The sequence below is a fragment of the Podarcis cretensis genome (assembly GCF_951804945.1).
Source record: "Podarcis cretensis genome assembly, chromosome: 18".
Lineage (NCBI taxonomy): Eukaryota > Metazoa > Chordata > Lepidosauria > Squamata > Lacertidae > Podarcis > Podarcis cretensis.
In genome coordinates, this window is record NC_137188.1 from 9,349,684 (window position 1) to 9,364,671 (window position 14,988).

Here is a 14,988-nt window from a genome sequence, read left to right on the forward strand (position 1 = left end):
TATTTTGGTGGACTCCGATTTAAGAAAATGGGGGGAGATCTATCCGTGTATAAGACGCCCTCAAATTTTGGACATTATTTTTTTAGGGAGAAAACCTAGTCTTATACATGTGGATCTACCCATTTTTTTGGGGGGGGGGTTTAATCCCAGTGACTGCAGGCTGGCAGCTCACAGGACGAAAGGAAGATGGAAAAAGAGGGGAGGAGGACTGTGTGCCTTGTGGTTCTGTTACCTGAACAGGTAAGGTCATGCCCACCTCTAGTCACACGCAAGAGGATGTCCCAGTCCAGGAAGTTCCAAGTGGCTGGACCAAACATCCCCTTGCATGTCCACTCTAGGAAAACAAGGAATGTTGCATTCAACTGCCATCTATGTACCGTATTTTTCGCTCCGTAAGACACACTTTTTTATTCCTAAAAAGTAAGGGGAAATGTCTGTGCGTCTTAATGTGTGGTCCCTGGAGCCGAATTGCCCAGGGGCAAAAAGCAGATCATGCTTTTTTTTTTTTTTTTTTGAAAGAGGGAAGTGGGTGTTGAAACAAAGCCGCTGATTGTTTGCTGATCGGGGAGAGAGATAAGGGATGCTAGAGATAAAGGAAGCTGCCTGGGAAGGGGTAGGCAATGACAGCAAACTTGCAAAGGGGGAAAACAGGAAGACTAAAGCAATAAGGAGAGAAATTAGAAGAAAAGGAGCAAAAAACTGCTCCAGCTAAGGAAAAGACACTAAGGCAAACAAGAGGGAAGGGGGAGTTGAAAGGAAACAGCTGATCGGTGGGATCGGAGGAGAGATAAGGGACCTAGCAGAGGCTGCCTGGGAGGGGGAGGTAAAAGCCCATGGATCCTCAGGAGTTTTACATTGGGTCACCCCAAATTCACCAACAGATCACATAGCATGTCCATGGCTACTGCCTGCACCAAAAAAACCATGCATCCACTGTTTCCTGGGGCTACAATGGTGGGAAAATGTGGTTATAAAGCATGGATCCACATGCATCATCAGAATTTTTGCATTGGGTCACCCCAAATTCACCATCAGATCACATGTCTGTGGCCACAGCATGAACCACAAAAATCATACATCCACTGTTTCGTTCAGAATATTTGTTTTCTTGTTTTCCTCCTCTAAAAACTAGGTGCATCTTATGGTCAGGGGCGTCTTATGGAGTGAAAAATACGGTATCACATCCCACACAGCACCCACCTGAGAAGTGAAGAAATAAAGTTCATTTTCAATGTTCTCGTAGATGTAATCCTCCTCGCAAGAGAAGCTTCGCATACCGCCTCCAAACTCGGCTTTCACAGGCTTCCGCAAACCGATCTCATCGGCTCCCCGGAGCAAACTGCCGAGAAGAATGGGGGTGGAGAAAGGTGTTATGGAAATTACAGGGGGGGCACATCTTTAAAGTTAAATATTACAAATATTATTCCTGAATGTATTCTTTCAACTTGACAGCTCAGGGAAGTTACCTAGCTTTAAAAATAATATAAAATCATCTCCTTTCCCAGTTCCCCCCATTCCAAAGCTATTTTCCCCTTGAAAAAGGACTCCAGGAAGTTCCCAGAGGTGACAATTTCTGGGCTCATTGTTAGCCAAAGGAAGCCAAATCTCATCACCTGACTCGCCTCAGGCTCCAGACATGCAAAGGAACTTTTACTGTACTTTTGGGTGGTGGGTACTTAAGACATATTTGTCTATGCTCATCTTATACCTGAGTCTTGCCCTGCCATGTCCGCTTATGCTAATCTGGTACCAAGGACTTGTCTGGACATGTTTGCCAAGGTTAACCCCTCCCCTTCGAACTGTATTCTGGGATGTGGTAGGAAAGTTTTAAAAGTCTTTGTCACCCCATCCTCGGGGTTCAAAATTTGCTCTTTGAACCTATTGCGCAATAAACTTTGGTCTACAGCTATTTGCTCTGGTTGGCTGGACTCCTTCCTTTATTCCGCAGGGACCCGTGGGCTCTGCACAACGAGCTGGGTGAATAGCAGCCTCACACCTAGATTTTTCCCTAACATAGGAGACTAAGAGGGCAGGAAGTCTGCACATGCTCTGAAGCCCAAGCAGCTAAAGCGGTGACTAGACAAACCTATCAGCTATTGCAGATTTCGGTCTGCAAAGCGATCGTTCCCTCCTTTTTTGATTTCCCAGCTGCGCGGAATGCACCCTTAACTTCATGATAGCAATGTTTATTTCCTGTCAAAGTTTATTTCCTGTTCAAAGGGTTTTTGCTGTGCATTATCCCCACCAGACGTTTCCAACAGAAGATGATGAGGCCCGTTTGGCGACTTAATATTCTCTAACCTAATTTCAGGGTTTCGCCCCTGCTAGCTACGCCAACGATCCTGAGTCAAAGTTTATTTGTTGTTGTTTGCGACCATCCTTGGGCCTTTCAGCCAAAAAAAGGAGATAAAAGATATTCTATTCACACTTTTGAGGAATACAGTGGTACCTCAGGTTACATACGCTTCAGGTTACAGACTCCGCTAACCCAGAAATAGTGCTTCAGGTTAAGAACTTTGCTTCAGGATGTGAACAGAAATCATGCTCCGGTGACACGGCAGCAGCAGGAGGCCCCATTAGCTAAAGTGGTGCTTCAGGTTAAGAACAGTTTCAGGTTAAGTACGGACCTCCGGAACTAATTAAGTACTTAACCCGAGGTACCACTGTACGCAAAGATACACCATTAAACTACAGCGATGACCAATTTATACATAATATACCTCGAGACACAGACCTGCGCAATTAAGTTTCTATATTGCACTGCCGATCAGACTTGAGCGAAATCAGCTTGCTTTGATTTTTGATCTTGATTTAAATAATAATAATAATAAAAATTTTTATTTATATCCCGCCCTCCAGGGGGGCTGACAACAATCAAAATAATCCAACGATTCTAAAAACATTTCATTATAAAAATTAAAGCAACAGACGGTGGATTTGCTCAGGACAGAATAAAAAATACTATTTTTTTTAGGAGAAGGGAAGGCTGCTTACACTTTTCCCGTCCATTCAAAAAGCTCCATGCATCTCTGATAGCATGTTTAGGTAGGCGTGGGAAAAGTTCTAGCTCATATCCAGTGGAGACAATAGACTTGGAAACAGTATCCTGAATTCTCTGATCCCCAAGCAGTGGTACCTCGGAAGTCGAACAGAATCCGTTCCGGAAGTCCGTTCGACTTCCAAAACATTCGGAAACCAAGGTGCGGCTTCCGATTGGCTGCCGGAAGCTCCAATCGGAAGCCCCGTCGGACGTTCGGGTTCCAAAGAACGTTCGCAAACCGGAACACTCGCTTCCGGGTTTGCGGCGTTCTGGAGCCGAAACGTTCGACTCGCAAGGCGTTCAGGATCCGAGGCGCGACTGGAATTCTTTATCATTCTGACATGGTTTTAAAAGGCAGGGAAAGGAGGGTTGTCCGGCGAGGAAGAAAGACCTTCCTCGCTTCCCGCTGGCCCACCGTACGCCCACACGCCCAAAATCTGCCACCCTCCGGAGACGAGACCTGCCTTTCGTAAGTCGCTGTGACGAAGAAGGCGTAGACCCGGGTGTGCTTGTGATGCCGTATCTGAATGATGAGCTCCGGGATACCGAGCCGGATGTGGTTCAGCAGCCACAGAAGCGTGTGGTCGTCGGTCGTGTCTGGAGAGGCATTTGGAAAAGGAGAGTGAGAAGAAGAAGAGAGAGGAGATTTATTTTATCACTACCCTAAGGTGGCACTGTGGGTTAAACCACAGAGCCTAGGACTTGCCGATCAGAAGGTCGGCGGTTCGAATCCCCGCGACGGGGTGGGCTCCCGTTGCTCTGTCCGAGCTCCTGACAACATAGCAGTTCGAAAGCACGCCAGTGCAAGTAGATAAATAGGTACCACTCCGGCGGGAAGGTAAACGACGTTTCCGTGCGCTGCTCTGGTTTGCCAGAAGCGGCTAGTCATGCTGGCCACATGACCCGGAAGCTGTACGCCGGCTCCCTCGGCCAGTAAAGCGAGATGAGTGCCGCAACTCCAGAGTTGGTCACGACTGGACCTAATGGCCAGGGGTCCCTTTACCTTTACCTTTAAGGAGTCTCAAAGCGGCTAACTATCTCCTTTCCCTTCCTCCCCCACAACAAACACTCTGTGAGGTGAGTGGGGCTGAGAGACTTCAGAGAAGTGTGACTAGCCCATCGTCACCCAGCAGCTGCATGTGGAGGAGCGAGGAATCGAACCCGGTTCACCAGATTACGAGTCCACCACTCTTAACCACTACACCACACTGGCTCTCTGAGTGGTCAGATACGGATTTCAGGCACTCCAGGGCTGCGGTGGTTAGTTAATTTTAAACACTCGGATCAACCAGTTAGGGATCTTTCGACTGATTTTTATTTGAACGTGTCTGTTGGAACTCTCTGCCACTTGATATCAGGTGAGTGCCTTCACTGTACCTTTTTTGGCACCTGCCGAATAAATTCATTTTTAGACAAGCCTCCCCTGGTGCTTAGAAATTTGTTTTAGTGTATTCTGCTGCGTTTTTAACTTCCTGCATGCTATGTACGTTATGCTTGCAATTTTGTTAAGTTATTATTTTATTGCTTTTATCTCTCTCCCCCCCCTTTTTTTTTGTAAACCGCTTTGAGGCTTTTCTACAAACAAACGGTACAGTGAGGCCACAACGTAACCCCCATCGTTCAGCCCAGAAACTGAGGTCCAGCTCCGAAGGCCTTCTGGCGGTTCCCTCCCTGCGAGAAGCGAGGTTGCAGGGAACCAGGCAGAGGGCCTTCTCGGTGGTGGCACCTGCCATGTGGAACGCTCCCCCGTCAGATGTCAGAGAACTACACCAGGGAGGAATGGCAAACCAAGTTGATGGACTACGCCGAAATGGCAAAATTAGCTGGGAAGCTCAGAAATCAAGAAGACAAGAACTTTAAAAAAATAATGGGGAAAGTTTATAATTTATCTATGAGACTACTGTAAGCAGGTTAGAACATTAGCAGGATGTTAACCACACTTGTAAAGAAATAGAAAGTATGGATAATTTAAAATCTGGATAAGTATTGATATGCAGTTGTAAATATTATCATTGGGACCTATGGAAGGGATGGGAGGGGATTCAGAGCAATCTCGATATTTGGATTTTGAATTGTTTTTTGTTGTATGTTTATATTTTTTAAAATCAAATTACACACACACACACACACACACACACACACACACAAAAGAAGTACACCACCGACATCTGAAAGCAGTCCTGTATCTGGAGGTTTTTATTCCCCCCCCCTTATAAATTTTTATTGTTTTCTTCCTATAATCCTTTTCCCAACAATCCTTATTATCACAATATAATCCCTTTGACTCTGCCGAGTCTTGACTTCCCTCCCTCCCCGCAGCTGGTTACATACATCACATATTTATTGCGTATATTATTGTCACAACTCTACTATTTTACATTGAAGTTATTATTCTAGTCCTGCTAGTGTCTTTAAACTTGTTCTGTATCTGGAGGTTTTTAATGTGTTATGTTTTATTATATTTCTGTTTATGCTGGAAGCCACCCAGAGTGGCTGGGGCAACCCAGACAGATGGGCAGGGTACAAATATAATGATAATAATAAATATTAATAATGATAATAATGTGAAAAGTATTGGTCTTATATATGATCTAGGCAGCTGGAATCATAATTGCAACTCAGTGGAAAACAGACCCAAATTTTACGTTGGGCCCTTGGAGAATGCTCCCTTTGAACCCTAAACGGCCTCGGCCCAGTATACAGTGGTGCCTCGCAAGACGAAATTAATTCGTTCCGCGAGTTTTTTCGTCTTGCGATTTTTCGTCTTGCGAAGCACGGGCTTTGGAAAAGCTTCAAAAATCGCCAAAGTCTTCAAAAACCTCAAAAAAGGCTACGACACCGCGTGCTATGAGTTGCTCCTCGAAGTGAATGCACGGTTTTAAGAAAAAGGAAAGAAACTTGCAAGACAAAGGAAACAAACTTGCAAGACGTTTCCGTCTTGCGAAGCAAGCCCATGGGGAAACCCGTCTTGCGAAGCAACTCAAAAAACGAAAAATGCTTTCGTTTTGCGAGTTTTTCGTCTTACGAGGCATTCGTCTTGCGAGGTACCACTGTATCTGAAGGAGCGTCTCCATCTCCATCGTTCTGCCTGGACACCGGGGTCCATCTCCCGAGGGCCTTCTGGCGGTTCCCTCCCTGCGAGAAGTGAGGTTACAGGGAACCAGGCAGAGGGCCTTCTCGGTGGTGGCACCCGCCTTGTGGAACGCCCTCCCATCAGATGTCAAAGAGAACAACAACTACCAGACTTTTAGAAGACATCTGAAGGCAGACCTGTTTAGGGAAGCTTTTAATGTTTGATATATTACAGTTTGATATATATTACAGGGGACGCAGGTGGCGCTGTGGGTTAAAGCCTCAGCGCCTAGGACTTGCCGATCGAAAGGTCGGCGGTTCGAATCCCTGCGGCGGGGTGCGCTCCCGCTGCTCGGTCCCAGCGCCTGCCAACCTAGCAGTTCGAAAGCACCTCCGGGTGCAAGTAGATAAATAGGGACCGCTTACCAGCGGGAAGGTAAACGGCGTTTCCGTGTGCGGCTCTGGCTCGCCAGAGCAGCGATGTCACGCTGGCCACGTGACCCGGAAGTGTCTCCGGACAGCGCTGGCCCCTGGCCTCTTAAGTGAGATGGGCGCACAACCCCAGAGTCTGTCAAGACTGGCCCGTACGGGCAGGGGTACCTTTACCTTTACCTATATTACAGTATTTTAATATTTCTTGGAAGCCACCCAGAGTCTCTGGGGAAGCTCAGCCAGATGGGTGGGGTATAAATAATAAATATTATTATTATTATTATTATTATTATTATTATTATTATTATCCCTCTGAAACAGAGCTATAAGGGGGGAAATTGCATGCAGTTTGAGATTTCGATGAAGACTAGAACCTCCAGGCACTTTTAACATGACTTGGCATTGCTTTATCACATGTTTGATGTTTTATTATGTGTTTAACATTCTGCTGGAAGCCGCCCAGAGTAGCTGTGGAGGCCCGGCCAGATGGGGTATACCGTATTTTTCGCTCTGTAAGACGCACCAGACCACAAGACGCACCTAGTTTTTGGAGGAGGAAAACAAGAAAAAAAAATATTCTGAGTCTCAGAAGACAGAACAGCAAGAGGGATCGCTGTGCAGTGAAAGCAGCAATCCCTCTTGCTGTTCTGTCTTCTGGGATAGCTGCGCAGCCTGCATTCGCGCCATAAGACGCACACACATTTCCCCTTACTTTTTAGGAGGGGAAAAAGTGAGCAAAAAATACGGTAAGTAATAAATTATTATTATTGTTGTTGTTATTATTATTATTATATACAGTGGAACCACCGTTTTAAGAACCCAAGCCTGGAAAATCTGTAACCAGACTTGATCATCCGATAACGCGGATGTATTTTTCTTGCATAACAAGCTCCCACGGTGTGCATTATACCTGCCTGCTTCGTAGTTTAGTTTTCCTCTTTTTGCACTTTCACGTGTCGTTACGCTCTCTCTGTTTATGTGTGTTACGAAACGAAACAAATTAAAAATAAATAAATTGGGCGAGTGATGCAATTCCCAGGTTCCCTCGGGGGACCTTCCTGATCAAAATGGGGGGGGGGGGTTTCACATTGGAAGGCTTAAGAAGAGAAACTCTCTCTCCTTTTCCTCCATACTACATTATGGTCTGGCCTCTCACCCAGCCTGGTGTCTGATTACAAGAGATCAAGCCTGAAACCAGCATGCAGCAATCTTCGTTTCCCTTCCCGGAATTGGGGGGGGGGGGGCAAGGGAACCACCAACCTTGGCCTTGGCAAAGTCAGCTTTTTTCAGCACGCAGAACTGATCTGGAAATTTCTGCACCTGCCCGTTTTCCTTTGCTGCTTTGCAGGTAGACGGTGCCTGGATGTGGAGGCTCCATTCCTAACTGTCCGTCTCTACTATTCTCTGGGTTCACTGGGGGGGAAGGACCATAGGGTAAAGGACCGCTGGACGGCTAAGTCCAGTCAAAGGTGACTATGGGGTTGGGTGCTCATATCGCTTTCAGGCCGAGGGAGCCGGCGTTTGTCCGCAGACAGCTTTCTGGGTCATGTGGCGCAACGGGACACTGTGACAGAAACAGAGTGCAGGGAAATGCTGTTTACCTTCCCGCCAGAGTGGTACCTCTTTATCTACTTGCGCTGGTGTGTTTTCGAACTGCTAGGGACCACATAACACCGGTCTTGAGAGATCTGCATTGGCTCCTGGGACGTTTCCGAGCACAATTCAAAGTGTTGGTGCTGACCTTTAAAGCCCTAAACGGCTTCGGTCCTGTATACCTGAAGGAGCATCTCCACCCCCATCATCCAGCCCGGACACTGAGATCCAGCGCCGAGGGCCTTCTGGCAGTTCCCTCATTGTGAGAAGTGAGGTTACAGGGAACCAGACAGAGGGCCTTCTCAGTGGTGGCGCCCGCCCTGTGGAATGCCCTCCCTTCAGATGTGAAGGAAATAAGCAGCTATCTTCTCTTTAAAAGATATCTGAAGGCAGACCTGTTTAGGGAAGTTTTTAATATTTAATGCTGTATTGTTTTTAACACTTGATTGGAAGTGGCTGGGGAAACTCAGCCAGATGGGCAGGGTATAAATAACAAATTATTATTAGGTTGGCAGGAGCTAGGACAGAGCAACGGGAGCTCACTCTGTTGCGGGGATTCGAACCGCCGACCTTCCGATTGGCAAGCCCAAGACGCTCTGTGGTTTAGACCACAGCGCCACCCGATCCTCTGCCTGCAACTCTGGATGGCCACTGCTGCCAGCCTGTGTAGGCTAAACTGAGCTAGTTGGAGCAGAGTTCTGACTTGGCAGCAGGCAGCCTGCTATGTCCCTCTGTTTTGAACCAAAGAACTGAAACTGCCGAATTTGGCAAAACGCACCTGGCAGGGTCATCAGGACATCGCAGTTTTCCGTAGGCACCGTTTTCATCCATGATTTGTGAGACATAATGTAACGGCCAGCCTGCAGCAGCCTCTTCCCGAAGAGCTTATCTGTGGGGTGAAGAAGAGCAAGGATGAGCCAGTTAAAACATCCCGCCTTTCAGGAAGGAAAGGATAAAATTTACAGCCTGTAATGCTTTGAAAGAGAATACAGTGGTGCCTCGCAAGACGAAATTAATTCGTTCCGCAAGTTTTTTCTTCTTGCGAGTTTTTCGTCTTGCGAAGCACGGTTTCCCATAGGAATGCATTGAAAATCAATCAATGCGTTCCTATGGAGACCGTCCGGGGACAGAGGGGAAGGCGCGCGCCTTCCCCTCTGTCCCCGGACCTGTTTAAAGCAAGGGGCGGCGGGGAGAAGATTGCTTCCCCTCTGTCCCCGGAGATTGTGGGGCTGGCAATGGGGAGAAGCAATCATCTCTCCGCCGCCCCTTGCTTCAAAAGAGGTCCGTTTTGCGAAGCAAGCCCATAGGGAGATGCGTCTTGCGAAGCGGCTAAGAAAACGAAAAACTCCTTCGTCTAGCGAGTTTTTCGTCTTCCGAGGCGTTCGTCTTGCGGGGCACCACTGTATGATGAAAATGATGTATAGATGGTATATTACACCAGTGAAATTAGCTAAAATGTACAGTGGTGCCCCGCAAGACGAATGCCTCGCAAGACGAAAAACACGCTAGACGAAAAGGTTTTCCGTTTTTCGAGGCGCTTCGCAAGACGAATTTCCCTATGGGCAAGACAAAAACATCTTGCGAGTCTTGCGATTTTTTTCACTCCCCCCCTTTTTCTAAGCCGCTAAGCCGCTAATAGCCGCTTAGCCGCTTTGCCGCTAAGCCGCTAATAGCGCTAATCCGCTAAGCCGTCAATGGGCTTGCTTCGCAAGACGAAAAAACCGCAAGACGAAGAGACTCGTGGAACGGATTCTTTTCATCTTGCGAGGCACCACTGTATAAGACAAATAATAAATGATGGAAATGTAAAGAAAAAGAAGGAACATTTTGTCATATGTGGTGGGAATGTAAAAAAGGAAAGAACTTCTGGGAAATGATATATAATGAGATGAAAAAGATGTTGAAATACACATTCTTAAAAAAACCAGAAGCATATTTACTTGGTATTATAAGTCAGGACATTAATAGGCAAGATGCTAAATTGTTTTTATATGCAACAACAGCAGCAAGAGTATTATTAGCCCAGAAATGGAAACAAGAAGAAATTCCAACGAAAGAAGAATGGCAGACAAAATTAATGGACTATGCAGAATTGGACAAAATGACAGGAAGGATTCGAAACCTGCGGGACCAGAGATTTACAGAAGATTGGAAGAAGTATATGAATTATTTGAAGAGCAACTGTAATCAACAAATTACGCTAGTAGGATTACAAGAAGTTTTGTAAGGAGAAATATATGAAGTGTTACAAAGTATAAAAAGATAGAGATATTGGTTATGAGTCTGAAATGTAGGGAGGATAAGAAATGCATACCGAGAGATTAGATTGGAAAATTTTCAGACAGGATTGATGGAAGTCAAAAATTTGAATAAGATGTAAAAGTATGTTTAAATACTGTTGAAAATGATGTGTTAAAAAAACTAATAAAAAATTATATATATATAAAAAATCCCGCCTTTCAAGAGCGGTGTGCAATACGACGGCAGGTGGGAACTGTTATGTACTGAAGTTCTCACCCTGGGCCAGCAGGGGGATACTGTAGATAGTTATGCAAATGAAGGATCGAAAGTGACGTTCAGTGATCGGATAGTTTGTATGCAAATGTAAGGATCGAAAGTGACGTTCAGTGATTGGCTAGTTACAGAAAATGGTTACTGTTGCATTCTAGTGGAGCTCTATATAATAAGCAGACTGGCTGAGCTCCTCAGTTCAGTTCTGTTCCAGCTTACAAATAAAGAGCTGCTTTGGAAGAATCGCTGTGTCGTCTGATATGTTCGCCCACAACTTAACAGGAACAAGGCCAGCACTGCATCTTCATCTCCACCGGGTTGCCAACTTATCGAAAGCAAAGCTAGGCGTGCTCCTCCTGCGCCTTTAAAATCTAGTCTGGCTCACCTTTCGATGCGTCGTTCCACTCCATCCGCCTTTCTGCACTGCTTCCCAAGTGTTATTGCATCAACGCTGCCCGGGAGGGGGCGCTTCCGCAGAACGAAAGCGGCAGAAAATAAACAAATAACCGGAACTTTGACGATGTGAAAAGCTCCAGCCTTTTCAGCAGGAAGTTTGGCGACATGCACAGGTAGGGAAACGCCGGCCCAGAAACTTTTGAAGTCTTGAAAACAAGATGCTTAACCGCCCTGCTGCCTTTCTGAGCACAAATAATCACAAATGTGCCAGAAATCACCTCTGGAGTCCCCCCACCAATACTTCTCTTCTCTACAGGGTTGCCAAACCTCCCCTCAAGGGCACTGTTCCTTCGCTTTCAATGGCCACCCTGGCAGCCAAAATCCAAGAGGTATGGCTTTCCGTCCTGCAGTCCACCTCGCGTCCAGCTCATTTGTAATCCTGACCCTCCACCCAGCTGCACAGCACAGGGACAAAGGCGGCAACGTTCAGAAAACACATAACACCGAAAAGCCATCAGAATGAAAACCGGCGACACAATGATAAGAACAGAAACACGCTCCTCTGTTGCTCTGCAGCCGGAATGAAAGGTTTGCAGCGTGAGCTGACAGGCTGCTAATTTTTTACGACAGGCCTAAAACTTGGCACCTCAAATGCAAGCTCCCCGGTTTGTCTCATCTCTGAAGGACGTTGCTGTGCGAACAACTTGCCCCTCAGCAACTCGATCAAAGAAGTCCCTTACCTGGATGCTGAAAGATGCCAGTATGTTCCCCACGCCAGCGCCTTCCGCTGGGAAAACAGTGGAAAGGGGGAGAGAAAGGAGGGAAAGGAGCAGGGATGCTAAACGCTACTCGTCTCTATGGCAACCGCCTCCGGTGATGGAGTTCCCACCAGAACGGATGCACGGGGCCAGGCGGTCTCCTTTGTTCTGTTTCCCACCCATTCCGCTTGTCCAGAGCAACGGAAAGTCCAAAATTAAGGGGCAAGAACAAGGCTTGGCTATTTTGTACGTCCGTCTGTGTAGGAATACTCACAGGTCCAAAGGGCATTCAGTTTTGCCACATATTCGTATGATTCATAAGAGCCCGGCTGCTGGATCTGGCCCAAAGGAGGCCTATCTACAGGGACGCGGGTGGCGCTGTGGGTTAAACCACAGAGCCTAGGACTTGCCGATCAGAAGGTCGGCGGTTCGAATCCCTGCAATGACGGGGTGAGCTCCCGTTGCTCGGTCCCCGCTCCTGCCAACCTAGCAGTTCAAAAGCATGTCAAGTGGAAGTAGATAAATAGGTACTGCTCCGGCAGGAAGGTAAACGGCGTTTCCGTCCGCTGCTCTAGTTCGCCAGAAGCGGCTTAGTCCTGCTGGCCACATGACCCGGAAGCTGTACGCTGGCTCCCTCGGCCAATAAAGCGAGATGAGCGCCGCAACCCCAGAGTCGGCCACGACTGGACCTTATGGTCAGGGGTCCCTTTACCTTTACCTTACTACTACTACTATTATTATAAAACTATTTATTTTGCAAACAAACAAACATTCATCACTCACCTAAACAGAAACACAGATAATACAAATACAAATAATAACGCATATGATAAAGGAAAAACAAAAAAGAATGGAAAGAAAGAAAAAGGAAATATTAATAGACTTCCCTCTTCCAATACTCAGTATCCCTTAAAGTTCTTTTTTACATCGCATCTTACACATCTCTTCTTTAATATTCTTGGAATATTATTATTTCCTAGGTCTGCTTTACAAACTTACTCTATACACACCAACGTGTTCTCCTTAGAACAGTGTTTACTATTATTACCATTATTATTATTATTACTCTTCCCACTTGTGATTTCCAGAAATGGTTATTAGAGACATTTACTGCCTCCAACACGGTGTTAGAAACCTTTAGGCATCACGGATACCTTGCGCCACACAAAAAATATCCGGCCGGACTGGAACGGGTGGCAGGCTGGCAGGAAATGGGTGTGGACGGCCAGAGGCTTTGGTTGAAAGCCAGGGGGGTTCAAAGAGCACGGCTGCTCTCGGATCGGGCCTCGCAGAGTGATAACAAGCAAAGGTTCGCCGCCCTAAGTAGGGGAATAATGGGGTCAGGGAGTTCCCTGGGGCCTGAAGCACCTCCCTCTCCAAAGCTCTGCGCCGACCAAAATTAATTTGAGCTTTCCATCCGCTTCGTTAAGGGCTTACGAAGATTTGGAGCATGCCCGTCCCCACCCTCGCTTGCAGGCACAAATTTGCATAAATCCTACATATATGCTCATTTATATGCAGAGACGGAGGTTCAGGCTCCCAAGCCTCGTGCGGAAGGAAGGTTGGACGGCTCCTCCTGCCCCATGGTGCCCACGGAAAAATCCTATTGTAGATCCTTCACCCCAAATCCGTTCCCTGTCAGTCCTTTGGCCCCCAAAAGCCCCCGCTCAGTTCCACCCGGCCCTTAGTCATCTGTAGAAAAAGAGTAGCTGGGGCAACCCAGCCAGAAGGGGTATATATTTTTTATTTTTATTTTATTATTACTGTACAGTGGTACCTCGGGTTAAGAACTTAATTCATTCTGGAGGTCTGTTCTTAACCTGAAACTGTTCTTAACCTGAAGCACCACTTTAGCTAATGGGGCCTCCAGCTGCTCCGTGCAATTTCTGTTCTCATCCTGAAGCAAAGTTCTTAACCCGGGGTACTATTTCTGGCTTGGCGGAGTCTGTAACCTGAAGCATATGCAACCCGAGGTACCACTGTATTGTTGTTGTTGTTGTTGTTGTAACTGTTGCAGCCGACTCTGGGGTTGCGGTGCTCATCTTGCTTTACTGTCCGAGGGAGCTGGCGTTTGTCCGCAGACAATTTTTCCGGGTCATGTGGCCAGCATGATTAAGCCACTTCTGGCGAACCAGAGCAGCGCACGGAAACACCGTTTACCTTCCTGCCAGAGCGATACCTATTTATCTACTTGCACTTTGCTGTGCTTTCGAACTGCTAGGTGGGCAGGAGCAGGGACCGAGCAACGGGAGCTCATCCCGTCTCGGGGATTCGAACCACCGACCTTCTGATCAGCAAACCCTAGGCTCTGTGGTTTAGACCACAGCATCACCCGCGTCCCATGTACTGTTTTATTCATTTTATAGTACAGCACATTGATTATTGCTTTCATTTTATGGATCAATGGTCTCGTTAGATAGTAAAACCCATGTTAAATTGCCATTTTTGGAGTTGTTTTTAAAAGTCTAGAACGGATTAATCTGTTTTGCATTACTTTCATGGGAAAGTGAGCCTTGGTTTTGGAACGCTTTGGTTTTGGAACAGACTGCCTCCTTCCAGATGTTCCCGTACTGCAGTTCCCATCGTCTCTGACCACTGGCCATGCTGGCTACTGGAACTGATGAGAGTTTAAGTCTTGCACGGTTCCCAGCTCCATCTTTTCTGGGATGGTTAAGAAGTGAGCTGTGAATCTGGTCCATTTTCGCAGGCTTCAGCAAATCCAGTTTTCTTCTGGGAAATGTGGACGGGCTCGTAACTCGTCCTACGCACCAGGCTGAATCGGTTTCAGGATTCGGCATCCCCTGCTAAGCTAGGGAGGTTCTGGAGAAGGACGTTGAAAACTGCCCTCAGCCTCCAAAAAACCCCCACTCATCCAGAATGGATCGGAGCCTTGACAAAGAAGGTCTCTCTTCACCCATCACAGTCATCTGGGTCCTGTTTGGGCGGGAATAAAGACTGCTTCTCTCAGAGCAAGGAAAGAAACAGTCCAGGCATTGTGGCTGCTCAGGGACAGCCTTGGCACAGGAATAGTGGGGGCAGAGGCTGGCATTGCTGGGAGAATATATGTACATGATAGATGCACACTGGCAGGCAGCAGCCTAGGCTTAGAGGAGGGCATTGATCGCAGCGCAGAGGAGACGGAAAAACACAGGACATACCGTATTTTTCGCTCTATAAGACACACCA

At 46.9% G+C, this 14,988-nt stretch overlaps 1 protein-coding gene across 2 annotated transcripts in view; it reads right to left on the reverse strand.

Moving 5' to 3' along the window:
- The window catches only part of ANO8 (anoctamin 8), a 44,435-nt gene that overhangs the window by 23,442 nt on the left and 6,005 nt on the right, over positions 1-14,988 (reverse strand). For both annotated transcript variants that reach the window (XM_079960464.1, XM_079960465.1), the window contains exons 2-4: positions 8,916-9,026; positions 3,505-3,637; positions 1,201-1,339 (exon numbers count right to left, since the gene is read on the reverse strand). In XM_079960464.1, the coding sequence (XP_079816590.1) occupies positions 1,201-1,339; positions 3,505-3,637; positions 8,916-9,026 (383 nt within the window). The remainder of the gene's footprint in view (positions 1-1,200; positions 1,340-3,504; positions 3,638-8,915; positions 9,027-14,988) is intronic.